The sequence below is a fragment of the Arvicola amphibius genome, chromosome 2 (assembly GCF_903992535.2).
Source record: "Arvicola amphibius chromosome 2, mArvAmp1.2, whole genome shotgun sequence".
NCBI classification, from domain to species: Eukaryota; Metazoa; Chordata; class Mammalia; order Rodentia; family Cricetidae; genus Arvicola; species Arvicola amphibius.
Window position 1 is genome coordinate 148,699,238 of NC_052048.2, and position 26,840 is coordinate 148,726,077.

The 26,840-nt window shown below is 48.5% G+C and overlaps 1 protein-coding gene and 1 non-coding gene across 7 annotated transcripts in view; one reads left to right on the top strand and one right to left on the bottom strand.

Moving 5' to 3' along the window:
- Prkag2 (protein kinase AMP-activated non-catalytic subunit gamma 2) overlaps nucleotides 1-26,840 on the top strand; it is a 267,184-nt gene that overhangs the window by 154,045 nt on the left and 86,299 nt on the right. For all 6 annotated transcript variants that reach the window (XM_038318269.1, XM_038318270.1, XM_038318272.1 and 3 more), the window contains one exon: nucleotides 16,624-16,838. In XM_038318269.1, the coding sequence (XP_038174197.1) occupies nucleotides 16,624-16,838 (215 nt within the window). The remainder of the gene's footprint in view (nucleotides 1-16,623; nucleotides 16,839-26,840) is intronic.
- LOC119808503 lies at nucleotides 4,394-4,501 on the bottom strand. The gene has a single exon (XR_005284443.1). It is a non-coding gene; the product is annotated as a U6 spliceosomal RNA (small nuclear RNA).

Sequence of the window (26,840 nt, forward strand, 5' to 3'; positions counted from 1 at the left end):
CAGAGGGTACCGATTTCAGCCGTGACTTTGAGGAACAGGTGACTAGTGCTTTAATTTACACAACATGGAATCACCAGACTGTGCCGAGTTGTGGGCTCCATGCCCAGAGACACATCCCCCCCCCTCCTCCTGTTATGTCCCCATGGCAGCCCCACCTGGTGTCTTGTAAATGTCACATTACCCTTGGCAGGGCTTCTCGAATAGCACCTCGGAAACTTGGCTGCGGAAGGACAAGAAAATCTGACATTACCCTGGGCCTGCTAACTATACGGAGTTCTCTGCCCGGGGCTGGGCACCTACACACACTCAGACCCTGGAGGATAGGACCAGCATTCGCACAGGCAAAGACAGCTTCTGGCCAAGAGGGACTGGGTCACCCCAGCAAAGCATTCAGGAGCTTTGTGCCGGGCCTTTGGCATGAAGCCATGGAAATAAGGGGTATAGACCTGGTTCAAATGGGCGGGCAGAGTCAGAGGGGAGTCTGGAGAAGCTCTCGGTGTAGCTGTGTGTTAATCAACCTGAAGCAGAGTGGGGATTTTGACACATGGCAAGACAGCATGAGAAAACCTTAACCAAAGGGTGTGAGACTTGCTCTTGGGAAGATGAAGGACTTAGGGGAAGGACGGCCACACATGTGAGTGACATACCACTGCGCTGCACACTCTGAGATGATAAATAGTACACTGTATGAATGCATTAGATATATTTTACTTTTAAATTACATGTGTATGTGCATGCGTGTGTAGTTTAAAATGGCAAATTATACATTGGGTGAATGTTTTGTATGTATTTTACTTTTAATTTTGTGCATGTGTGTGTATGTACGTGAGTCTGCTCTATGGGACACCTTTGTTTAACAAGGTTACAAGAGGCATGACTTACGAAAGAACAAACGGATAAACTGTATTTATCAGAATTTAAAACATAAACCCAAAGAAACGAGAGGCCACAAGTGTTGGGTCCCTGGAGCTGGAGTTACAGGCAAGTGTTAGCCTCCTGAGGTGGGTGCTGGGGGCAGAACTTGGGTTCTCCACAAGAGCAGTGTCTGCTCAACTGCTGAGCTGCCGTTCACTCAATTAGAAATTTAAAACTTAGATTTTTATTTTTTACAACAAATTAGCCCATTTTCTGTGTCAGATGATTTGGGTTGCTATGACAGAGTCCCACTGGCTAGCTGGCATCTCCCTGACAGCTAGGCCTCCCAGAAGCAGGTTCCCTCCACACCCCACTACCCCTGCTGTAGCACCCATGCGCCAAGCCGCCCCAGTCAAGAGGATCTTGTGGGCTGTTGCATGAACCAGCCAGCTCTTACTGACTTGTCCTCAGCCATGGGAGCCACTCTGACAGACACACTGGGTGATGGGGAGCCCTGAGTTACAGACCTCACAAAACAGACTGGGAACCCAGCCTCTGAGGAGCCCGTAGCTGGGCTATTCTTCTCAACCATTGCAGCCTCTAGGTAGGAGTTCGTGGTTATGCGGCGAGCTCTCTCATCCATGGAGCCGTCTCTCTGGTCCTGATAGTTCTTTCTGCATTGGGGACACAAACCTTTAGAACACACATAATTGCAAGTGCCTTCTCCACGCCATTTGCCTTTGTCAGTTTCCTTTGTGTTTGTGTCTTAAATTCTGACAAAATAAAGTGTATCCACTTGTTCTCTCCTGAGCTATGCCTCTTGGTAGCCCTGTTAAACAAGGGTGTCCCCTATAAGAACTGCCGTGTTTCTTGAGTGGAAGCAGTGTGCAAAGAGTGTGCCAGGCGGGAGGTATGGTGGCAAGCCAGACTCACGCCATTTGTGCTCAGTGGAGGAAACAAGATACGTAAATAAATGATCCCCTGCAACGCTGGCACCCTGAAGGCTGAGCTACAGGGTGAGATCCCATCTCGATACATAAATAAACAGTCCCCTGCAACGCTGGCACCCTGAAGGCTGGGCTCCAGGGTGAGACCCCGTCTCAATAACTAAGGACTAAGGATGCAGCTCAGTGGGATAGCCCTTGCTGAGAATACACTGGGGTCTGGACTTCACTCCCCACTCAGAAATAGTAGCCCCACAGCACACTATAAAATTTCTGATGTTGGAATGTGCAATGTCGCTAGAAGGAAGAGCAAGCAACACCCTCGAAAGCAGAGGAGGCTTTCGAAAAGTTGCACAAAGCAATGGTAGAGGCAGGAGTGGAGGCATGGATCAAGATCATTAGAGAGTCTGATTTCTTTAAGCACAGTGCTCTTGTTCTAGAATTTAGAGAGAAAATTGGTATGGGAACCCCAGGTACAAAGAGACCCACCCCAGTCCCACAGCCTTTGCGTGGCTACTTCTGTTTTGAGGGCCGTGCTCAGTGACCTTATCAGGGCCAGGCTCCATCAGGAGGCAAGGTTAGGCAAGGTTTGAGCCAGGTATAGCAATGTGTAGAAAGGAGAGCTGGGTCATCAATGCAGTGGGTCAGGAGAATATGGAAAGGAGCAGAGGGCTTTGCCACTGTGGAGGACTGCACATCAAGAGCCAAGTACTCCCTCCCTGTGAGACACGACCTAACAGTGGTGCTTACCGCATATCCAAAGCTGGAAGCATCAGGAACCCAGGGATCCCTGGGAAGAGGGTCCCTGTCTGGGTTTCTGCCAGTTCAGATGTTACATCTCCTTTGAAAACCCTAGGAAAAGATCCAGTGGGCTGCTGTCATCTGATTTTATGACTTCTAACTCCCACATTGCTACTGCATTGAGAGGCAGCAGAAAGTGCTAGGGTTGAGACCTGTGCCACCTTGAAAAGGCAGTACCCATGTCCCCACCAGGAGATCCTCCATTCCCTCCCATAGGAATGGTCCTTCCTTCCCTGCCTCTCCAGGGAGACTGCCACCCATTCCTCACTAAGGCCCGGGGTCAGTACTCACAATCCCTTTCTTTCTGGGAAGAAGGAGAACAGCTGAGTGCTCAGAATGGGTCTGAGCAGACGTTGCCTGGACACCTTCCCGGCCTCCCTAGCCATCACACTGGCACCTCAAAGCCCAAGGGCTTGGCAGGCTGTGTCAGATGATGTGTCAAGTCAACAGAGCCTCAGGAGAGCCCTGCTCAGAGTCCAGCCTCCTGGAAGGGAATACCCAGCCTGGCCACCAGCCATTGCCCAGGGAGAGAACACCACAGGGGAGCTAGGCAAGAGAACATTAAGCACAGCCTCCATGGTGCCAGCCCTAGCTTTCTCCTGCTTTTTGAACATGGCCCTTAAACCAAGAAAGGCTTTAAGTACTGTGGTCTAGACCCCATGTCCCCATGTGGAAGTGTGTTCTAGTTTTCCCATATTCCTGCACATTTGGAAAACTAGGGCATGTCTCAGGAGGGACAGTAGCTCAAAGCCTGCCTAAGACCGTCTACCACCATCTCACCTGCTCTGAGCCCAGAACCTGGATAAGGAGGAGACCCAAAGCTGTGCCTTTAGAGTAAAGCTACCTGCCCAGAAGAGGTTCAAAACAGAGCCATCAGGAGATAGTTCAGGGAACTAGAGAGATGGCTCAGCAGTTAAGAGCAGTTGCTGTTCTTGCAGAGGACCCAAGTTTGGCTCCCAGCACCCACATGACAGCTCACAACTGTCCATAACTCCAGTTCCATGGGATTTGCTATTCTCCTCTGGCCTCCACTGGCTCTGCACTCATGTGGTACACAAACACACATGTATGTAACACAGTAGTATAAAATTTAAAAAAAAAACTGGAGAGGCAGGGATAATTTGGGAAGCTACACAGCTAGGGGCTTCTGTGGTCTGCAGTGGAGAGGAGCCACCATCACTGGTTCTGAATAGAGACACATAGCTGAATGACAGAAAGTGCAGAAGCAGCACAAGGTGTGTTGACAGATGTTTCTGTCCTGCCAGGTCCCATAGCTGTTCAGGCCCAAAGAAATACAGAGGTCTACATTAATTATAAACTGGTTGTCCTATTAGCTCGGTCTTCCTAGTAACTTTTATAACTTATGCTAGCTCATAATTCTTGTTTTATTTGCCACATGGCTTGGTACCTTTTATCAGCCAGGCAGTCTCATCTTGCTTCCTTTGTGTCTGGATGACAACTGCAGACTGACTCTTTCTCTTTCCAGAATTCTCCTGTTCTGGTTGCCCCACTTCTACTCCTGCCTGGTCACCCAACCTATACTTCCTGCCTGGCTACTAGCCAATCAGTGTTTTAGTAAACCAATACAAGTGACAAATCTTTACAGGGTACAAGATCATTGTCTCCCAACACTTACCCCCCCTTCTTTCCCAAAACGAAAATTCTAAATCTAATCTCTTTCGTTTATCTTTTTTCTTGACCACTATCCATCCATAATAACTTGTAACCAACACTCTAAACAAAGACAAACATCCATAAACCATTTTGGGGGAATGTGGGCATAGTTTTTTAGGGAAAATATGGAACGCTTAATGAATTTGCGTGTCATCCTTGCGCAGGGGCTATGCTAATCTTCTCTGCATCATTCCAGTTTTAGTGTATGTGCTGCCCCCCCCCCCCACATCAAAGGTGTAATTTGTGGCTCTAGGCATGCTCTAGGAGCTTCTGGTGGCAGTTCCCAGACAGCTATCACTCTGGCTTTCTGTCAACTCCTGCCCTACTCTCCTGGAAAGAGGCTGTTAGTGTTCGGACAGGTCCTGTGGTTTGAACAGTAGGTCTATAGCTAGGGGCATTGTTTGGGAAGATTTGGGAACCTTTAGGATACAGAGCCTGGCTGGTTGACATGTTCAACTTGAGGGAGGCCTTCCCCAGCCCAAGTGTTCTGCTTCATAATTGACCAAAAATATGAACAAGTCATGCAACAAGCTCAACTACCATGGACAGTGCCCCAGGCATGGTAACTTCCTGCCATGGTAGGCTAATATCCCCTGAAACTGAGCCAGAAATAAGCCTCTCCCTTCTGACTCTGCTCCCATCAGGGATACTGTCACAGCTATGCGAAGATTAACAAACAAGATCCCGGTAATGTTTCAGGTTTTGTTACTCAGGCTTGCAGCGTGGGCACAACTCCCACTAGCAGCTGGCACGGTGGGAGTCACATATCTGGTAGGAAAGGACCCATGGGCATGTTTGGTGACTCCTTGGCACACACATTCTAGAAAGCAAGCTTTAGGGTTGGAAATACCCTGATGTTATTTCAGAAGCAGAATGAGCAAGGAATGTGTGTGCTGAGGTTCATGTGTGACTCCTTACAGTTCCGAGGGTCCAAGGACTCAGTAGATTAAGAACCACTTCTTGGAGCTGGGGGATGCCTCAGCTGATAAAATGATTGCCCAGCCTACACAGTTCTGGGTGCAGTTCCCAGCATAAAACCATAAAACCACACGTGGTGGTTCATGGTTGTCATCCCAACACTGGGGAGGTGGAGGCAAAAGAATCAATCTAAGGTCATCTTTGTGTACATAGAGGCTATCCTGGACTACACAAGAGACTCTCTCTTTCTCTCTCTTTCTCTTTCTCTCTCTCTCTCTCTCTCTCTCTCTCTCTCTCTCTCTCTCACACACACACACACACACACACACACACACACACACTAAATGAAAGAGGAAGGGAGGAAAGAAGGATTTCTTTCCCAGTTCCTGGGGAGTCATCCCAGCAGCTAAAACTATGACCATATGGCTGATTCCAAACTAGGAATTCCCAAAAAGGCTAGAGATGGAGCACCCTCCTCAGTGCAGTGAGGGAACACTACCATGGAGTTTCCCACTCAGTCAGGGACTATCTGGAAAGTCCACATTCGGAGGCCTGGTGGCCACTTGACCTTCCTTGACCTTGGGCCCCACTCAGCAGACTTGGTTCCAAGTTCACCCACAGCACAGCCCTGTTGCTTTGTACCTTGGAGATGCCTGGCTGAGCTAAGCAGCCGGCTCAGCTGTGGCCACTGCCTGCCAAATTCTGTAAACAAATGCCTCGGGGAAATCAAGGTTACAGTGACTTTTCTGGTCCCAGATAGGCATCCAGTCTCCCTCTAAGAACACATCTGAAGGAGATCCGTGTCACACGTTTGTGATTCCAAGAGTGACCACAAAAGGCCCAGCCAGAGCCACAGCCTGGCACAAAGACTCTCACAGCCTTGCCCAGAACATGCTTCTGCAGGCATCTGCCCAGCAACTGCCTGGCTCAGCTTGGATTGCTGCCACCCTTGGTAGTAACCCTTATTGTCAGGATACTGGTACAAAATTACTTATGGTGCCCTCTGCACTTAGCCTTTAAAAATTTTCCCTGGTCTTTGCACACATATATAATTTAATATAGCCCGTGTCTTCTTGTAAACATTTGCTGGTCCCTGGAGTAGGAGGCAGCTTGTTCATTTCCCAGCCACACAGACTCCCTAAAATAATCACACAGAAACTATATTATTTAAATTATTGCTTGGCCTATTAGCTCTAGTTTCTTATTGGCTAGCTCTTACATCCTAAACTAACCCATCTCCATTAATCTGTGTATCACCACGCAGCTGGTTCCTCATGTCTGTCTCTGGCAGTGGTTACATGGCGTCTCCCTGACTCCGCCTTCTTTCTCCCAGCATTCGGTTTAGTTTTTTCGCCTATCTCTACTCTGCCCTATTCATTAACCAATAAAAGCAACACATAAACAAAAGAACTTCGCACACCAAGTCCCTATAAATGTATCATTCTCTGGAGAACCTCCGTCCTTTTACTGTTTGGACTGACAGTGGTTGTGAGCTCTGTGTGTGAAAGCTCTGCTGGCACAGGAGAGCTGCGCCTGCTCCGAAGACCTAAGTGGTCATGGGACTGGCCTGGGCTCTGGGCTGAAGCTTCACCTCTCAGAGCCTGGGTCTCCTCCATCCAAAAGGAGATGATGGGAATGGGCTGGCAAGATGCTCAGTGGGTGAAGGCACTTGCTGCCTAACCTAGTGGCCTGAGTTCGATCCCTGGGACTAGACGTAAGTGATGGATCAGCAGTTCCTGAAGTTATTCTCTGACCTTCACACAAGCACTGTGGCATACATTAACATGTGTACACACACAAGTAAATGTGATTACTGTTTAAGTAGATGAAAATAATAAGCTTGGAAAATAGCTCAGTTAGTAAAGTTAGTTCAGTTCCCAAATTCCACATTTAAAAAAAAGAGCCAGGTGTACTAGTTCCTGTTTATAATTTCAGTGCAGGAGAAAGAGACATGGGCAGATCCCTGGGGTTATCTGGCCATCCAGCCTGACCTAATGGAACCCCAGGTCACTGAGAGAGCCTGTCTCAAAAAAAAGTGCATAGCCCTTGGGCAATGACAACTGAGGGGGTTCTCGGGTCTTCATGTGCACACATGTGCATGTACATGCCATACATGTACATATGTACATGCATGCACATATGCAATACACCAAATAAATAAAGTGTTGAGACAAGTGTACTCTCTAGGCACTGCTGATCCTAACCACCCTTGGTTCTCTTGGGACTCTCCATATTTTGTCACACACACCCCCAAATGACACTTGTCCCCTTTGTGATTTCACAGATAACTCCTTATCAGAGAGGACCATGAATCACTGTGCCAGGATGTTCTGATATCTCCAGCATCCTATAACATCCCCGAGAAAGTCACAGATGGACCTAAAGAGCAAAAAACGTTAGATAAAACCTAGGCATTCTTTTGTCACTGGGCTCCTTGGAGTCTGAAACATACTGGCAACCTTTGAGCCTTTGGGTATGGAAGGAAGGCTTTCTGAACAGAGCTGGTCTTATCTACCATGCGCCTTCACTTTGGAAGAGATGCTACCCTGAAGTACCCCACCTAAGCCTGCCCATCAGTCAGTGTTCAGCATCTTCCATTCCCATCTAGAGCATGTTGAGGGTTGTGTTCTGAGTCTTCTTTGTCACACGTTTATCTTTACATTAAAATGTAAACATCTCCAGGGAGAACGATGGAGCAATGAGTAGCAGTTATGCACAGATGGTCCTTGTCAGAGGGGACCCAGACCCAAGCCATGGTCCTTGTCCTTCATAGTGTTGGGATGTGATTAGCCAAGGGAAGCAGAGACTTCAGTGAAGTAGATACAAGAGATGGCCTGTGTCTTATCATGTGGTCCCAGCTGAGGGGCTTGGATTCTCACAAGGAGAAGAGGGTCTACAAGAATCATCAAAGGAGAAAAGGGACAGAATCAGGGTAGAGCATTGGTCCTGATAGTGAAGTCCAAGGATTTTTGCAGTCACTAAGAGTCATTCTCAGAATCTGATGGTTTCTCTATTCTGCCTCTCTGAGGCTATAATATGTGTGTGTGTGTGTGTGTGTGTGTGCGCGCGCACACACACACGTGTATGTTTATATATATGTAATATATATAAAATATATGTTACATTGAGAACACATACAATATACAGTGGTATATATTAATAACATGTTATATGTTTTATATTTCTAGTAATATATGTATTTCATCCAAGACCACATACTGAATAAGCTGAATGAAAAAGCAGATACATAAATCTAACAGTTTCTCTTGACACATATATTAAAGGCATTTATAATACATAAAAATATATATCACTTCTCTCCCTTTTTGTTTTATTTTAAATATATATTAGTGAGAAATTATTAATATCTATAGTTCTAAAAACTGACTGAGGATTCCAAGGAGCTATTGTTTATATGGTCATAAGTATCTCTACTCATTATATTAAAATATAACCAAGGGGCTGTAAAAATACTGATTCATTTACAAATGGCAAAACATAATTTTAAACTGCGTATTTTTAGAGCGTGTAAAGGGTTCCAAAGTCAATGTTTTGTCTGACACAGTGGCAGCAGGTACAGGCTCCTCCCAGGGTCTGGAGCCAGGGACGAGGACAGGTGGAAGGGGCTATGATCACTCTGGAGTGCGTCCCACCAAGACAGGTGATGGCGACGTGACCTAGAAAAGTGACCTAGCCACTCAAATTGTAGGTCAGAGAGAGAGAGAGAATAAAATGACAGAACTGACTTGTGGGAAAATGTCACGTGGAAAATACCACTGGGGAAAGAGGGTCTGCTAGCCCGAAAGTCACCTTGACGTAGTACTTACCCGGGAACAATCATAACCGAGCAGACTAAAGCACGGAACTGGGCTTGGTTTTTCGTGTTTGGTTGTTTGGGGATTGGCCGGTTGGTTGGTCTTGGAGACAAGGTCTCAAGTATCTAAGTCTGGCCTCAAGCTTGGTTTGATAGTGGAAGATAACCTTGAACTTCTGGCCCTCTTGCCTCCTTCTCTCAAGTGCTGAGATCACAGGCGTGTACCACCATGCCCAGTTTATTTGGTTCTAGGGATAAAGCCAGTACCTCGTGCATGTTAGCAGCTGAGCGCATAGCCAGAGCCCTGAATTGTGGCGCTGGAAGTGGTCCTTATGGCCTGTGGCTCTCCGGCATTCTTAAACTAGTGTGGATGGAATACTACGTTGTCCTGCTACATCCCTAAAGGGCTTCCCAGCTGCATCTTGGCCGACCCGGGCTTGAGGGGCACCTGGTGATGGCTATGACCTGGACTTCCCAAAGGAAAAGCCCTGTCAGCTAAGGAAGGTTGCTGTTACCCTCACAGTGCCAAGACAGGGAATACGGGTCTGAGCGTGGCCAGAAGTGGACTCTGAATGGACTTCACCTGTCACACTCCTACCAGAGACTGGCAGGCAGGCAGTGACAGCTAAGTGCAGTTGGGTTCTCAGCGAGCTGCCCCTTCCTGGGATCTTGTATTAATGGCACCCACTAGCTGCCCAGTGCACACTGCTGTTGGGCATTCAGGAATTCTTTGCTTTCACCTTGTAATCGCCGCGAAACTCCCGAGGGCAGCTCTCATTTTCAGAGTCCTGAGCATTTCAGGGCAGCATGGCTGTAGACCTGCTCATTTGCGAGTGTTAAGCCAGACACTGAGCACTGACTCACAGAGGCCACGCAGCTGGTGACTGGGGCTTACACTCAGGTTCCAGAGCTGGGGCGTCTGTCAGCCCTTAAACAGTATGGGAGCCAAGACTAGACACTGGAGGTCACATCTGTAAGAACAAGGACCAGGGACATTTAGCTGAGATCCCAAAGGTCCTTTTCACAGAGGAGTGGGTGTGGTATCAGGAGTCAATAAGGAAAGGAGACCAAGGCTTAGATCCAGGAGCAAGCAAGACCAGAAGCCCATGACCCTCCAGGCCGGAGAGATGGAGAGATGTTGCCCATGGCCAGGGCAGTGGGGAGTGGGTGGAGCACAGCAGAGAATATGTACTTACTTTCTCCCGTGTCCAATGAGAAGCAATGTGAAAGCCGGAGAGTATTTCCCCTCCACTACAGCACCTGAGGACAGTGCACCAAGGTGGCATTGCCTGCCTTTGACATCCGGTAATGCGGGGTAGAGGCACAGTATAGAGAGAATTGGTGACCAGGCCAGAGAGGCACCTTGGAAACAAGGTTAAAAAACATCAACAGAAGCCAGACCAACTTGTAAAGGCCTATAATCCTGTTAGCCCAAAAGTTAAGGTAGGAGGAGGACAAGTTCAGCTTCAGCCTGGGCCACAGTTCAAGGCCAACCTTGGACAAATTAATGAGACCCTGTCTCAAAATAAAAACTAAAAAGGGGACTGAGAATATGGCTCAGTGGTAGAGTGCTTGCCTTGCATGCACAAGGCCATAGGTTCAATTCCCAATACTGCAAATGAACTAATTAAAAGTCACAGCAGAGCGCTCCCAGAGGGAAGACACGCTAAGCAGACAGCAGCCTCCAGACTCCAGTGTCATACACACCAACTGTGACTCCTATATGGTCTAGTGGTCTGTGTCCCCTTTGACAGTGCATGGCTCTTCAGCCACAAGGATTTTTGTCCCTCCCTATTCTTGTGTTTTTTGTCCAGCACCATCCCTGTGCCGCTGCTCCCCTTACGACCCTCATCATTATTCCCCAAACTAACAACCCTAATCAGGCCCTCATCACTGTGACATGCAGTTTGTACTTCAGAAAGCCACACTGCCGTTCCCCCACCCCCATGCCATGAACAGTTGCTATTCCCCTGGCCTATTAGATTTGCAGTCAACAAAGTGAAGTCTGTCTCCTCTGTCTCCCATGTATGAAAAGGCCAATGCTTTCTCATGGCTCCAGCCTGGTCCTTTCGCACAACACGGATCCGAGCACATGCATAGCCTCTGCAGCGCTCGGCTTATTTGTATCCAGTCGTATGAGGTGGGCTCGCTTCGGGGCCTATGGTGAGTTGGGGGTAAATGCAGGCCCAGAGCTTGGAGCTTCTGAAGCCCTGGCCTCTGCTTCAGCCTTGCCCAGCAGTCATAAGGGCAGGGCTCTCCTGTCCATTGGCATCTCTGTCCTGCCTTCTCCTCCCACTTCTCGGCCGCAGCTCCACCGCCAGCGTGGCCAGCCAGGCCCTGGGAAGTCACCGGCTCATGGCTCCCCGGTGTCTGGAGACCCTGCCTGGCATTCTGTCTGGCTGCCAGGGTCCACTTCAGTTCACTCACTGGGCTTATTCATGGGCTCTGTGGCAGCCAGGGGAAAAAAATCAAAACCTTTGTTCACCCTCAGAGCTGACAACAGCCCTCAGCAAGCCCCTTCAGAAGCGGAGGAGGGCTGCTCCTCAGAAGGAACCTAACAAGGGAGCCATCTGGCTTCTTTCTTGGGTTGCCATGTGCATCCCCACCTCGTATGAAAGTCACCTAAACTGGAGATCATCCATGTTGCTCTCCAGGTTGGAGACCCCGTCCTCAGATGTTAGAGAGGACCTGACCTCTCTGACTACAGGTTGGCTGCCCCTGTCTGCGTCCTTCCTCCCTCTGGGGACACATGCGTTTAGCACAGGATGGTTGGAGGTGCTTGATATGCTGTTGGTTTTGTCCTTGTCCTATTTCCCCCACCACACCTGAACTGGGCCTCTGGCTTCCTCATCCTCCACCAAGCTGGGCCCCAGAGGCTGCCTGGGATCTACTGATGTGTAGAACAGGCACCTGGCTCTTTTAGATAGCCAAGTTGTAGTCTGTCTAGTGAGAAAGTAGTAATGAGTCTCTGTAAAACAGCACACACCCAAGTAAGCTATGAATGGAGCCCAACATGGTCATAAACTCACTTAAAACATTATGAAATTCTTTTATGATTTTTCTTTTGTAACTTGATTGTGTGGTGATTGAGCATAAACTTTATAAACGACTGCAGCCGTCACAACATCAAAAGGCTGGACGCGCCGCCCTTTTGGGTTGTAAAGGAATGGAGACATGAGGCGGTGTTGTCCCTCTTGCCCCTTGATTTACTAATGGGAACACCAGTATTCAAACAGGAAATCACTCAGGAATGTCCTCACCAGCCCTGTGGCCTTTCCCGAATAACGACTCAGAAGCCAGCACCCACGTGGTGACAATTGACCTTTGTCCCTGCCTTCCCTGCCAGTCTGGCGAGAAAGCTGCTTGGCCAAGGCCACCCAGTGTGGGGAGCACTCAGTCCCAGGCCCAGCTCCTCCTCTGCATACCCTTCACCCTTCTTAGCTCCTCTTCCTGCCTTTCTGTGAGCTAGGTATCTCCAGACTCTCTTTCCTGTTGGCCTGCAAAACCCTTTCCAGAGAAAGAGTTCACATGGCTGAAACAGAATTTTACATCTTTGGTCCTGTCCCTTAATGGCATCTCAATTTCTTTATGGTAAAGGAGTTTGGGAACTAGAGTCAGGACATATGAACTCCGCTGTTTGCTTGACAAATGGAAGTGGATATGTAACGAAATGTCCTTCAGCTACAGGGTAGATGATTGAGAAGCAGGCGACCCAGGATGTGTGGCAGACAGGATGCTGCGGGATGCTAGAAGACATCTTACCTGCCAGGGAGAAGAGGGGGACATGCTTTTTTAATTCTAGGAAGATCCTCCCCGTAATCCTAAGCTAATCACATGTTCTCCACAAATGTGAACTTTGCCCTGCATCTGGCGTTTCACCTATCCCTTTGCCTGACACAGTACCCTTCCCCTTCTACTGTGTTCTGTATCTAGAATGTTCCCCAGTGACCCATCTGTTAAAGGCTGGGTTCCCATCTTGGTGATTATGGGAAATTTAGGCAATGGGGCTTGGTAGGAAGTCTTCAGTCCTTGGGGATGTTTTCTTGAAAGGCATTGTGGGTCCTTGGTCTCTTGCTCCTCTCTTGTGACCTAGCCGTGAGGTGACCTATTGCCACACACACTTGTCACTCTGGGCCACCAGTGGCCCAGAGCAGTAGGATAACCCATCACAGACTGAAGCCATGAGCCTGAATAATCCTCTTTTGCTAAGTCAGTTGTCTTGGGTGTGTGTCGTAGTCCCGGAAAGCTGCCTGACACGACCTCTGGAGTCACCTGCTCAGAGAGGAGAGCAGGATGGAGGTGAGGCAGCGGGGTGGAGGAGGAAAACACCTCATGGCCTTAGAAAGTGGCGACAGAGTTATTCTTGAGGGGCAGAAAGTCATCTAGCCATTGCTCGCAGTGACCTAGTACCCCTCAGCCTCTGGCCTTCTCTCCTGGCCTCTGTTGTAGTGGGTTAGGATCTTCCAGCATTTGCACAACCTACAAGGAATCAGGGCCCCAGAAGTTTTATGGCTCGTACCTTGTTGAGACCTCTGGAGCAAGCTGCCAATGCTCTCTTCTATTGGTTCACACTGGAAAGGTGAATGCTAGCTGCCCAAAGAATCAGCAGAGAGTTTTCCCTGTCAGTGAGGCCCCTCACGCAGCAGTGACAGGGCCTCTTCCAGGGGAATGGTGTGAGTAGATAGCTTCTTGCCAAGATGGACAGACAGACCAAGATGTAGAAATGGGGGGAAGGGAGGGAGCCCGTATTGCTCAGACAAGAGTCAGCTCAGGATGACAAGGCCCTGTCTCCGGCTCTGGTAGAAGTTACACAGAGTTGTAGAGAGCACTAGGACAGGGGGTGACCTATGCCTAAACATGTGGCTCGCCAGCGGCTCATAAAAGAACAATGGATAGAAAAAATTATTTTCAAAATATATAATAGGGCTGGAGAAATGGCTCAGAGGTTAAGAGCACTGCCTGCTCTTCCAAAGGTCGTGAGTTCAATTCCCAGCAACCACATGGTAGCTCACAACCATCTGTAATGGGGTCTGCTGCCCTCTTCTGGCCTGCAGGCATACACACAGACTGACTATTGTATACATAATAAATAAATTTAAAAATATATATATATATAATATACACTTGTATAATTACCTTTCTTGTTGCAATGACAAAATGCTGTCATAAACAACGTAAGGAAGGAAGGGTCTCTTTTGGCTCATGGTGCAGGTACAGTCCATTGTAGCAGGGAAGGAAGGCAGAGTAACAGGAGCTAAGGCAGCCGGTCACATTGCTTCTGCAGTCTGGAGTAGACCGGATGCTGATGCAAAGGTAGCGTTCCCTTTTGTTCAGTCTGGGATACCCAGTCCATGAGATGATGGGTCCCACAGTTAAACCTCTCTGGGAACACCCTAATGGACACACCCAGAGGGCATGCATCCCTGGAGATTCTCAATCCCGTCAAATTGACATGAAGATTAAACATTGCCAACCATACCCACGGTGTAGGGCACAGGAGTAGAAAAGATGTAAGGGGACCCCTTTCCTTCTGCCGTTCCCTCCCTGGAGACAGACACGTGCAGATCGGCAGGATGTGAACACTATAGATATAAAATCCTTTCCCCTTCTTCAGAACTCCAGATGGTATCATTTCACGCCCAGGGCTCGGTGCCTCTTCTACTTCCCAGCTTCCTCACATGGAGAGGACGGTGAAGCTGACCCCTTCCCATCAGGCACTGTGCTGCCGTGGCTCACTCCGCCCCTTGACAAACAGGTGGGCGTGTGAACCCTGCTTTCAAAATCAGCACCGCAATATCCCGTCACTCGGTGAGGAAAGCAAAGCTGAGGAATCAATTAACATGTCCACCTGTGTGAGCATGCAGGTACACATGTGTGCGGGCAGAGGACAGCCTTGGGTATTGCCCTTCAGGTGACAGCCATCTTAGTTGGGGCGGTTGTTTGGATTTGTTTAGTTGTTTGTTTGTGACAGGGTCTTGCGTTTGGCCTGGAGTTATCCAAGTGGGCTAGGTGAGCCCCTGGGATCCTCCTGTCTCTGCCTCCCAAAACTAGGATTCCAAGTACACAGCCACTATGCCTAGTTTTTCTTTTGTTTTGTTTTGTTTTGTTTTGTTTTGTTTGTTTTAAGTGGTTTCTGGGAACCAAATTCTGTTAATTCTTGTAAACCAAAACACTTTACTGACTGACCCATCTCTCTAGTCCCAGATCTGTAGTTTTGATCAGCAAAAAAATGGCCTCCACAGAGGCCCATGTTCTTCTGAGTCTTTGGAAATGTGTTTGTGGATGAGGCTTGAACCAGAAAGTCTGAATGGAGACTAGGTAAAGTTACAGGCCAAGGGAATTTTGACTGTGCTCCATGGAGACTGGTTATCAGTGCTTTCTATCACAGAAAGCCAGGGAGGCATTAGAGATCACTGAGGACTGCCTGCCCCTGTCTTGAGACATGGAAAGCCCAGACCTTAGAAGGGTTGCCAATGACAATCCCTAGGATGTGTGTGTGGCACAGGTTTTTTTTTTTTCAGTCCTGACCTACCTGGCCTGCCCTGCTCTGTTGTACCTCATCAGCCCCCATCCCATGCCCAGGAGGAGTTAGGCATGTCCACCCGGAAAGCACCAAGCAGGGCTGGGTGTATGGTTGAGACTAAGTGGAAAGAGGAAGGATGACATATTTCCTTTCTGACACAGGTAGCCTGTTCTGACCTCACTACAACATTTAAAGATTGGTCAGCAATGTAGTAAGTTCAGGGCCAGGCACGGGTATATGAGACCCTATCAGAAAGCAAAACAGAAGTCAAAACCAAGGCATGGCAGTGCCATGCGTCTTCCACATTATGTGGGGCAGGCTCTGTCCCCATCTCTTCTGGCCTCTGGTGTTGCCAGCTATCATTCTTGCCTTCTTGTTTGTGCATGTATCACCCTCTGCTTCAAGGATCTCTCTCTCTCTCTCTCTCTCTCTCTCTCTCTCTCTCTCTCTCTCTCTCTCTCTCTCTCTCTCTCTCTCTCTCTCTCTTTCTTCTCTTATTCCTCCGCCTCGTTATAGAGCCCTGACTGACCTGGAACTATGTAAACCAGGCTGGCCTCAAATTCCCAGAGATTTGCTTGCCTTCATCTCCTGAATGTTAGGCTTAAAGGCATGTGTCATCGTGTCCAAACACCCCTTCTTTCATCAGGACACTTACCATACTGTTCAGCCATGCAGTCATGTGACTTCTTCAGCAGTGACCCCAGTTCTGCTGAGCTTACTATGTGTTTCCCTATAAGCAGCTTCCACCAATATGGCTCCATGGCGTTTGCTGTTGGCACAAGCCTGTTGGGGATGGAGAAGGAATCATCCAGTATTGGCCAAGGGGCGGGCAAGACCATGTGGAGGGCCAAAGAGACCAGCCCTAATAATGTCAGGACTATGCGAACACCCCAACAAGGGGGCCTGCTCACACCTCAGCATGGATGGTGAGGGTGTTTCTGAACCCTGAACTTCTAAGAGGCTGTGAACACACTTCAAAAACTTTCCCCTGATTCCTACATTTAATATTTCAGGGGTTTTGTCTCTTAGAACAAGAGAGCTCCCTCTTCTCTGCCGAGGTTACACTTCTAATAAGTTCTGTTATCTCCCTGCAGCCTCCAGCGTCTCCTCTTCTCCATCAACACCCACCCAAGTGACCAAGCCGCACCCGTTCCCCCTGGAGTCTTATAAGCAGGAGCCTGAACGCCTAGAAAACCGCATCTATGCTTCCTCGTCCCCACCGGACACTGGCCAGCGCTTCTGCCTGGCCTTTCAGAGTCCAGTGCGGCCTCCACTGGCATCCCCCACACACCATGTTCCTCTGAGAACCGTAAGTCTGCACCTTCTTCCCAGGGAGGGACTGGACTAAACTATGGGAGGGAGGATGGAGCTTCCCCGCACCAGTTGAGGCTGTGCACTGCTAGCATTTGTGAGTTGTATTGTCATAAGTCACAGGCTGAGAGAAAAATACAAGGTCCAGTTGACACAGTAGGAATCAAAAGGAGAAGCTGTCATCCTCTACTTCTTAAAACTTTGGAAACACCATTTGGACTGGTGCTAATCTGTCACTAGCAAAGCAGAATAAGATTTAAAAAAGAAAAAGAAAAGAAGGAAGGAACAAAAAAGGAAGGCAGCGAAAGAAAGAAAGAAAGAAAGAAAGAAAGAAAGAAAGAAAGAAAGAAAGAAAGAAGGGATTGTATTGTGGAGTTTTAAGGTCCCACATCACCTGACTCGAGTTGAGGTAGACTCTAAGATTGTCACTTGGAGGAAGTGACTATGTCTTTGTGGCTGTCAGAGGATTAGCTAAGAAGTTCTGGGGTTGTTGATGGAGAAGGCCAGATTCCCACACACACACCTGGATATTGTCCAAGCCGACACAGTACCCCTAGCATGGAGACCCTACCCTCAGTAGCCGGTTTAGTTTGAATTCAGTCCTTTCAGAGCCCCAGAGCCATGCTTGAGCTCAGTGAGGATGCACCAGCATAGACGGAGCCATGCCATTCGGTCATGTTGGCTTCTTTTCCACCAAGCACAGTCTGTCCTCATGTCCCCTGGAGACTGGTTCCAGGACCCCGAGGGTACCAAGATCCTTTTGTACTTAATCCTGTTTATAAAATGGCATGGTTTTGACATGGTGCCTAGGCACGTCCCCTGTAGATTTTTAAACCATCTTTGGAAGACATCATGGTCAGTCTATTGCATCGTGTAGACAGTCCTTACAAAGCATGCATAGCCAGTGCAGAGATAGTCCTGCTTCCGATATTCCCAGTCTGCAGTCTATTAAACCTGCAGGTGCAGAACCTGTGCAGAAAAGAGCCAAGTATCCCACACACTGGAGGCTTGAAACAGCACGTCGCATTTCCCCGCCGTTCTGAAGCTAAAGTTCAAAGCTGATGTTTGGGTGAGGCCTCGCTTCCTCCAGGCTTCCAAATGCCTCCTTTCTCTCCCAGCATTGAGCAGCCTGGATTTTTCTAGGCTCTCACTCTATCCCCTAAGCCACCTTCCCTCTGTGTGTCTGCTTGTGCCACAGTGCCCCTCTTCTTAGGACAATAATCATCCTGGATAAGAGTCCATCCCAATGGCTTCATGTGGATGTAGTGACATCCACAAAGGCCTTATTTTCAACTAAAAGTCCCATTCGTGGGCATTACACTTAAAACATCAGCATATCTTCTCAAGAGATGCTGTTGAACCCATACCAGTTGATACCTTTGAGGGGGAATGTGTTTGCCAAGCGGAGTACATACCATGATTGCCCCTCCATTCATTCAAGCAGGGCTTTATTAAAGGGGGCTTGTCAGTGTTAATGTGCATGGCCAGAGTTAAGCTGCCAGGCATTGTCTCTGCCCTCCAGAGCTTACACACTTGCTGGCAGTGTGTTAAGTAGTACTCGGCAAACAGCTAAGTCAGCGTGGAAAGTCGATGGCTGGGATAATGGCTGGAGCTGACACAGTACCAGCTGAGCCGAGCCTGGAGTGATGGTGTGAGCTTAAATAAGCGGAGCAGCAGAAGAAAACCTTCTAGAAAAGAAAATGAGCCGTGACTGGCTATAGCTGTGTGGCAGACAGACACTTGCTATTAACAGGGATAAGCCCAAGGTTGTCACGCTGAGTGAGATAATCCAGACACCAAAGGGCAAGTACTGCATGGTCTGTTTACAGAAGGTCCCTATGCTCGTCGTCGTAGAGACAGAAAGTGGAGTGGTGGCTTTCCAGGGACTAGGGGGACAGAGTGGCATCTTCTTAAATTACTTTTCGTTTATTTGGGGGGGGGGTGTAGTGTGTGTCACAGCATTTGTACAGAGAGGTCAGAAGACATTTTTCAGTCTCTCTTCTTCCACCACGTGGATCTCGGCAATCAAACTCAGGTCCTCTGGCATGGCAGCGATTGCCGTTACCCACTGGACCTTCGCACCAGGACTGGGGGTATTTTTAGTAGAAGTTTCCCTTTGGGAAGATGGAACAGTCTGGGAGATGGGCGGATCCACGACAGTGTGGATGCATTTATCTCACGGAACTGCGTGTTTACAACTGTCCTCTGCTGAGACCTGTAATGTGTGTGCCTCACACAGCAAAAGAATAATCCTGCCCATGGTACTCATGCACTTAGAGCTTCAGAAAACCAGGCTGGCTGTCCCGGGCCTCCAGTGTTTTGAAATGATTGTCTCTGGGAGTGGAAAGGAAGGGCTGGGGACGTGGCTAAGTACATGCCACACAAACATGAGGACTCAAATTCAGATCTCTGCACCAATGCAAAAGCGGGGTGCAGTCGAACAAATCTGTAACCCCAGTTCTGAGGTCAGAGCGGGGACAGACAGACTGCTGGAGATTGCTGGCCCTCCAGTCTAACTGAATTAACTAACTTGAGGTAAGCCTCAAGTTTAGTAAAGTGACCCTGTCCCAAAATACAAGGTAGAGAAACACAGAAGAGTCCATCTGATGGTCACTTCTGGCCTCCACATGCATGCTCACACACAAGGTGCACACACTCATCGTAACACACATGTACATGCATATATCACAAACAAAAAATTGGAAAAGGATGTTCCCACTGGCTCCTTGCCTTTAGCACACCTAACCACCTATAAATGTCACCCTGGGAGGGCTGCCCCCAGCCCAGTGCAGCCAGAGGGTCTGCAGCCTCTGCAGCCACAGTGGAGCAGGTGGTGTTTGAAGTCATACAAAATTTGTCCCTTTATAATTGGATTTTGTCAGATGTCTTTAATTTATGGGCTGCTCTTTAAGAGCTTGACTGATTTTGTTAATTTTTCTACTGGCAAAATCTTCAAGAATAAATACGAGCTGCTTAAAGATTTCTGGGCCCTAAAAATATTTCAACATAATTTATCTCTGCTCTGTGGAAGAGAGACTCTTTCCATAAACAGGGATCATTTTTTGTAAAGTCAGCACCCATGAATTTTATTCTACAGTTGGAAAGGAACGGGGGTGAATATTTGTCTTTAGTGACAGCACTTATTGAAATCATTTCTTGATTCAGCGAACAAATGCAGGCTGGCCATGTGGTTCAGTGGGTAAAGAGCTTGTCCTGAATGCAGGAAGCCCGGTGTTCAGGCTCCAGCACCACAGAAACCAGACTTGGTGGAGGGTTCTTACAATCCCAGTATTTGAGAGGTGGAGACAAGAGGACCAGAAGTTCAAGGTCATCCTTACCTGCCTAACAGCGGCAGTTACATCACCCCCACTTCACCATGACCTGGGCAACACTGCCTGGATCCCTGTATGGCCAAGGGCCAAAGTCATGGCCTGGAGTGGGGATGGGAAGTAAAGAAGTGATGATAGGTATGGACTCTCTCCAGCAGCTTGATGTGGGGTCCAGAGATGCTCCTGTGCTTGCTCCATTGCCTGCAGAGTGGTGCTGCCCGTGGCGATGACGCGTCCCATGCCAGGGAACTTAATTAAGACACAAGCCAACCCAGTGTATACAATCCCTCACTGAAACCTTTCCCAGGTGACTCTAGGTTATGTCAAGTTGACCATTAAAGTGTGCCCATATTCACAAGCGCGCGCGCGCGCGCACACACACACACACACACACACACACACACACACACACACACACATCCCTCTGCTGCTGCTAAGCAAGCACTCCAGTGCTAAGCTACACCCTTGATCTTGGAATTTTACTTTGGGGCTGTCTTGACTCAGAATCCCTGCAAGCAGAGTTTGGGGTATGAGTATCATTAAGTATTAGAAAGAGGGGAGGGGAGGGAAGGCCCTAAGTCATGATATGGTCCCAGAGGAAATTGAACTCTGCCCTGGGAACTTGGATCTCCAGAACTGAGAGCCAAAGTATACTTCTCTAATTCAACAGCAGCTTGTGCCAGGTGTCCTGCTGTGGCGGCACAAAGCTGATTAACACAGAGTCCAGCATCAAGGAACTGGAGGGTGTGGTCTCTTGGAGGCCTCCCACCTTGACCCAAAGCCTCTTCACCTGCTTGCGTCCCTCATATCCAGCGCCCCCCCCCCACTTCTTGTTAGGACTACCCCATGAGCTCATCCAACTTCCCTTTCAGGGCCGGGGACTTGGCTGACAGGCTTGTGAATTCTAAGTGTGCATCTAGCCACATTCCAAGCCCCCTCTTCTAACCTTACTAATCGCTTCATAGGCTCTGTCTCACAGAACAGTAGAGCAAAAGATAATCTTTAAAAAAAACAAAGCGCATCGGTCAACTTCATTGGTAAGATCTCTAGTTTACCTAGCCTGGAATATTGGGGAGGACCCTGACCAGTCACCTTATATTTTGAGACAAAGTGTCTCACCAAATCTGTGGCTCTCTTATTCAGCTAGAGTGGATGGCCAACAAGCCTTGGCTATCCTCTTGTCTCTGCCTCCCTAGAGCTGAGGTTATAAAGGCTTTGGTTTCTATGTGGGTGCCGGGGGTTGAACTCAAACCCGTGTCCTAACACAACAAGCACTGTATGGACTGTGCCTTCTCCACACAGGCTTTTATTTTGTGCTATTCTTCTTACGACCGAAAAGCTCTTCATGGTGGTTTGCTCATTACATACTGCTTACCTGTGGCAAGCCATCATCCTGTGCCCATAAATGCATGCAAACATGTTCCAGTTACAAACTTTCTCAGACAAGGTCTCATATATCTTAGACTGACCCCAAACTGTGTGACTGGGGGTGACCTTGAACTTCTGATCCTCCTGTTAATACCCCTAAGTGCTAGGATTGTGGGTCTGCTCTCTGGTGCTCAAGATCAAACCCAGGGCTCTGTGCATGCGTGACAAGCTCTCTACCAAACGAGTCACATCCGCTGCCCTACACTGTTTTTTAATTTTCAAAGAACAGCACTCTAAAAATCTATAAATATTTCAAATCACATGACATTGAGAAGTTTTTGTGTGCACTACTGTGGTTTTATATTCCCGTCTACTACTTCAGATACCCAGCGACGACCTAATAAGGACTTGCCTTGAATGTGTCTGTCCAGAGATGACAAACTAACATTTCTGTCGCTCATTCCACACTACAGATTAGCCATTTTAAAAATAGTGCAGGGGGACTGACATTGGGTCAAGAAGCAGGAGCTTCTGAGAGGGTCACAGAGATGGAGCTTCTGCAAGTGTCACTGTGACAGGCCAGTCAGGGAACAGCTTTCCTCCCGGCTACTAGAAGAGGATCTGAGGCTGCGTTCTTTCTGGGTCCCTGCACTGTCCAGAAACAGAAAAGAAGGCGGAGCCCAAGAAAAGAGCTCCACCCATTTCCATGAGCAATGACAGGCCTTCAAGAGCCTTGTGTATTATTTTCTTCAGGGCTGAGTGCCAAGGATATACTAGATCTTAGATCTCTCTCTGTCTCTGTCTCTTCCTCCCTCTCTGTCTCCTCTCTTTTCTCACCTCCCTCCCTTCTCCTCTTCCCTGTCTCTGAGTGGTGGGATACAGGTAGGTAGGGGTGTGTGTGAGTGTGTGTGTGTGTGTGTGTGATATGAAACAATCACAAGAGGGAAAGAAGTATTCAAGGGAGGTTGGCGATGGATGGAGAAAGGAAAGGAAAATAGGATACGCATGATATCCAGGGAAAAGGGTGGGGAGGAGGCCAGCGGGGGGCAGGTCCAGAGTCTAGGGAGTCAGGGAGAAGCCTAACCAAAAATAAGTATGAAAATGCCATAACAAAGCCCATAAAAAAGTGCAATAATTTTTTAATCAAATGAAAGAAAGAAGAAGTGGGAGAAAGATGGGAAAGGAGAGAATAGAAGGGAACAGAAGGAGACAGAAAAGAGGAGGAGGAAGGAAGGAAGCAAGGAAGGAAGGAAGGAAGGAAGGAAGGATCATAGTCCGAGCCAGGGGTGGAAGCCAGATGGCAGGGTTACTGAGAGAGCGCGAGATGGCAGAGCTCGGGCCGGGAATGTGGGCTGCTGTGTTCCAGGATCGGTGTGAAGAGACGTGAGGGTGAGCCAGGGGAAGACAAGGAAAGATATTTCTGTAGTGATGAGGGTGGCCAGGCCTGTTAACGAGCTGAAGAACGGCCCTTACAGGTCCTGTGCTTGCAATCCCTTCAGCCTGTGCCACGGCTAGAGGAGATGTAGTGCTTGCCTCAGACTGTGACAAGGGCCTGGTAAGATAATCACCAGCAATACTCATCTAAGGGCTCAGCTGCTAGCAAATGCTGATGCCAAGATTTAAATCACAGCACTGGGCTTCACAGCCAGGTTCTTAGCATGGTTTACACCCTTTGAAGACAAACACTGGAATCTTCCCTCTCCACCTCAGGGTGACTCATCCTCTCTGATCGGATATCTAATTCAGGGCTTGGCCCACCCTGTCCCCTGACATCTGGCCCTTCACTTCGTTTTATGAAGTTTGATTGGCACACGCTCACCCCCTCACCTCTTCCCTGTGTCATCTCACGCTAGATCCACAGCCTTGCAAAGCCTGTGGGATTTCCCTGTGACCTTTCTTCAGAAGTTGGCTAAGCCTTAGCAGATCCATGCCAGATTTTATATGGCTGCATGATTAATTGTGAGAAAGCCCAGTACAAAGGGCACAGTAAACCTGGTCCCCAGAAATACAGGAGACAAGTAGGCAAGCTTTGCTGTGAAACCAGGCCCAGCACAGGGCGCTGTGGGCTTGGCCGCTAGTCCTGCCTGCCAGGAGATCTGGTAGTCTGACTGCGCATGGTACTGGGGAGCCAGTACGTGGTCTATACAGCTAGGATTCGAAGCCTGTGACTCTTCTCCCCCAGAGCACTATAAAAGAACACAAGTCACTTCAAAACTGGTAAAGGAGATTGAGTAGTAACAAGGTTCGGGAGGAGGGAAGGGATTTGCACGTCCTCCAGTAGGAATGGGCCCATTTGAAGGCAGGGACACAGATGTCATTGTCAACTTGTCATTGTCTTATCTTGTGTGGTTTTTAAAGAAGAGGTACTGTTTAAATGCAGGATGTCACTCAGAATCCACTGTGTTCAAAGGCTTGGTCCCCAGAATGGAGTTGTTGTTAGGTAGCACAGCCTTTAAAGATGGAGCCTTGCAAGAAGGTGCTGAGGGCACTGGGAGCCTTCATTTGAAGGGACTAGCAGGGCCCAGCCTCTTTTCTCTGCCTCCTCCCCTGGCTTACAGCGTCAGTGGTGTGACTCTGCTGCTTGCTCCTGTCGTGATGAGCTGCCTTGCCAGGGACTCAGGACATGGAGCCAACCAGCCGCACACCAGAACCTCCCAAACTGTGAGCCAAAGCCGTTATAAGCCAGTGATCTCAGGTGTTTTGTCGTAGGGATAGAGAGGTAGCCAACACAGGTGAGTGGGCTACACCTGCCTCCAGCAAAAGGACTTCTCTAGGGACTAGGGACATGATTCAGTGGGTAAAACACTTGAAAGGCAGGCGCGAGGACCAGAGTGTGGACCCCCAGAACACACAGATGCTAGGTAGATGTGGGGACCCACGTGTAATTCCAGCACTCAGAAGGCTGAGATGGGTTCCCCAGGGCAAGCTGGCTAGCTAGACTAGTTGTACGGGCAAGCTTTGAATTCAATTGGTAGACTCTGCCTCAGATAACATGGAAGGCAATCGAGGAGATCTCCGGATATCAGCCTTGGGTCTCCACATCTACCCAGATGTGTATATGTGCACACGCTATAACTCATGAAGGAAGCTGCCACGGGACAGGCGTATGCTGCACGGAGGGAAGGCACCTTCTTAGAGGAAAAAATTCATTTAAAAATCATTACGTGATGAGGTCGGCTGGGCTAGGTGCTGCCCAGTTGGGTAGCATGTGGGAGGAGGGGGCACAAAAGGGTACGTGACATTGTCACCCAGTTCTCCCAGAAGTACATTAGGGGAAAGGCAAGCGCGACTGGGCACCGTTGAGCGACTTTTCCTGGGGAGACGTTAACAAGCATCTCTTCACTATAGACAGGGTGACCATCAAAGACCAAAGAGGCCACCCCACCCAAGTCTAGCTTAGTAAACTGTTGAGTTTATTGAGGTTACTCAGAGGCTCATGGGTGACTCAAGGCAACCACATCACTGAAGGTCACTAGCATGGACATGACTCAAGAAAACTGCATCCCTCAACGGGCAACTTCAGAAGAAGCAAATTTCCTGATTGTATAACTTTAGGAGGGGTCCTGTGACTCTTGTAACTTCAGGAGCTTCTTCAGCCCCACAGGTTTCCCTAGCTTCCAGACCTCCCTTCTCCCTCTAGGACAGAATGTTTCATTGGGCAAGGAAATGGTTCGGGTTTTTTTTTTTTTTTAATTCCTTTGGAATATCCAAGATATCAGGGGCCAACATCTTTAAGTCTGAGGTGAAGTAGACGTTGTGGGGGGAACCATAAGTATTTTACCTCAGATTAGATCATAGGGATCAGAGAACAGTGGACAAGGAAACAATTAAATTCTAAGAAGGGAGACCTCTTTGCCAACATATTTGTGTGGAAATGCACCGGGGTTGGGGGTGAGGGCTGGGGCTGAACGTTAAATGGTGGAAAAATTGCTCCTGCCCACTCATGCCCCATGGACGGCTTGCCTCAATTTGCATCTAGATGAGAATTCCTCCAGCTCAGAACTAGGGCTGTCGCCTCACTCCCAGCACCTAGGAAAGCATTAGCCGGAGCCGGTGAAATGCCGTTGGTACAACAGCGAGACAAACCGTAACACTGGTATTCAGAGTGTTGCCTTAATGACGCTGTGGAAATGAGCCGCGGCGGCGGCGGTGGAAAAGTTCAGGACAGGCCTTCTCTGCCGTGCCCTGGGCACTCAGGCATTCCTAGTTAATGAGTGACCACCCAACCTCCCCCCACTGGCTACAAGAGGTGGCCTTGTAACCCATATTTTCCTCTTTCTAATACTTGGCAGGGGACCCTAATACATTGCTGTGTGGGGTCCTGAGGGCCGTGCTGCCCTGCTTAGGCATAACTGCAGGAGAGAGCGAGGGTTTATGCAGGTTGGAAATGAAGGCAGGTGACTCTATAGAAAGTCTTTTGGGAAAATCTCCATCTGGGATTTCCTTCTCTGCCACAGGCCTCCTGGATGCACCCTGTAGCGGGAGTCCACTGCAGGCCCGCTTGCCTCTGCTCTTTCAGACACTGGAGCGGTTTCTCCGTTCTCATGGTTGGGATGGAGCGATTCCTTTGCTTTCTTTGTGTTTAAGAGTATTTATGTTAGAAGCCTCTGGAGAGTTGTTTCATTCTTTTAAAAAATACCATTCTGAGGGCGGGCAAGAGGACCCAGTAGATGCAGGTACTGCCACTGAGCCAAATGAACAGAGTTCAGTCCCTGGACCCACGGGGTGGAAGGAGAGAAATGGCTCCCACAAGTTATGCTCTGACATCCATAGGAGTGCCAAGGTGCATACACACCCACACGCATAAGTACACACACACACACACACACACACACACACACAAGCACATACACACATACCAAATAATAATAATTTGTAATAGACTAAGAATAAAAATAACATTCTGAGCCCACACCTGAAAATCTTAGCACTCTACAGCTAACACAGAAGGATCAAGAGTTCCAGGCCAAGGCTAGGTTGCATAGCAAGACCCTGTTTTGATGTGGGGGAAGGAGAGCTGGAGAGATGTCTCGGTGGTTAAGAGCTTTTGCTGTTCTTCCAGAGGACATGGGTTCTAGTCCCAGCACCCATGTGCCAACTCACAACCCCATCTAACTCCAGCTCCAAATAATCCAATGCCTTCTTGTGGCTTCCACAGGTATTGCACACATGGTGCCCAGACATATATGCAGGCAAAAACTCATACATAAAGAATAAATAACAAAAAACTTACACACATGAATAAATTAATAAACTTTCTTGCTTTCTATAGACTGTACTTTGAGGCTCATTTCTCTATTTCA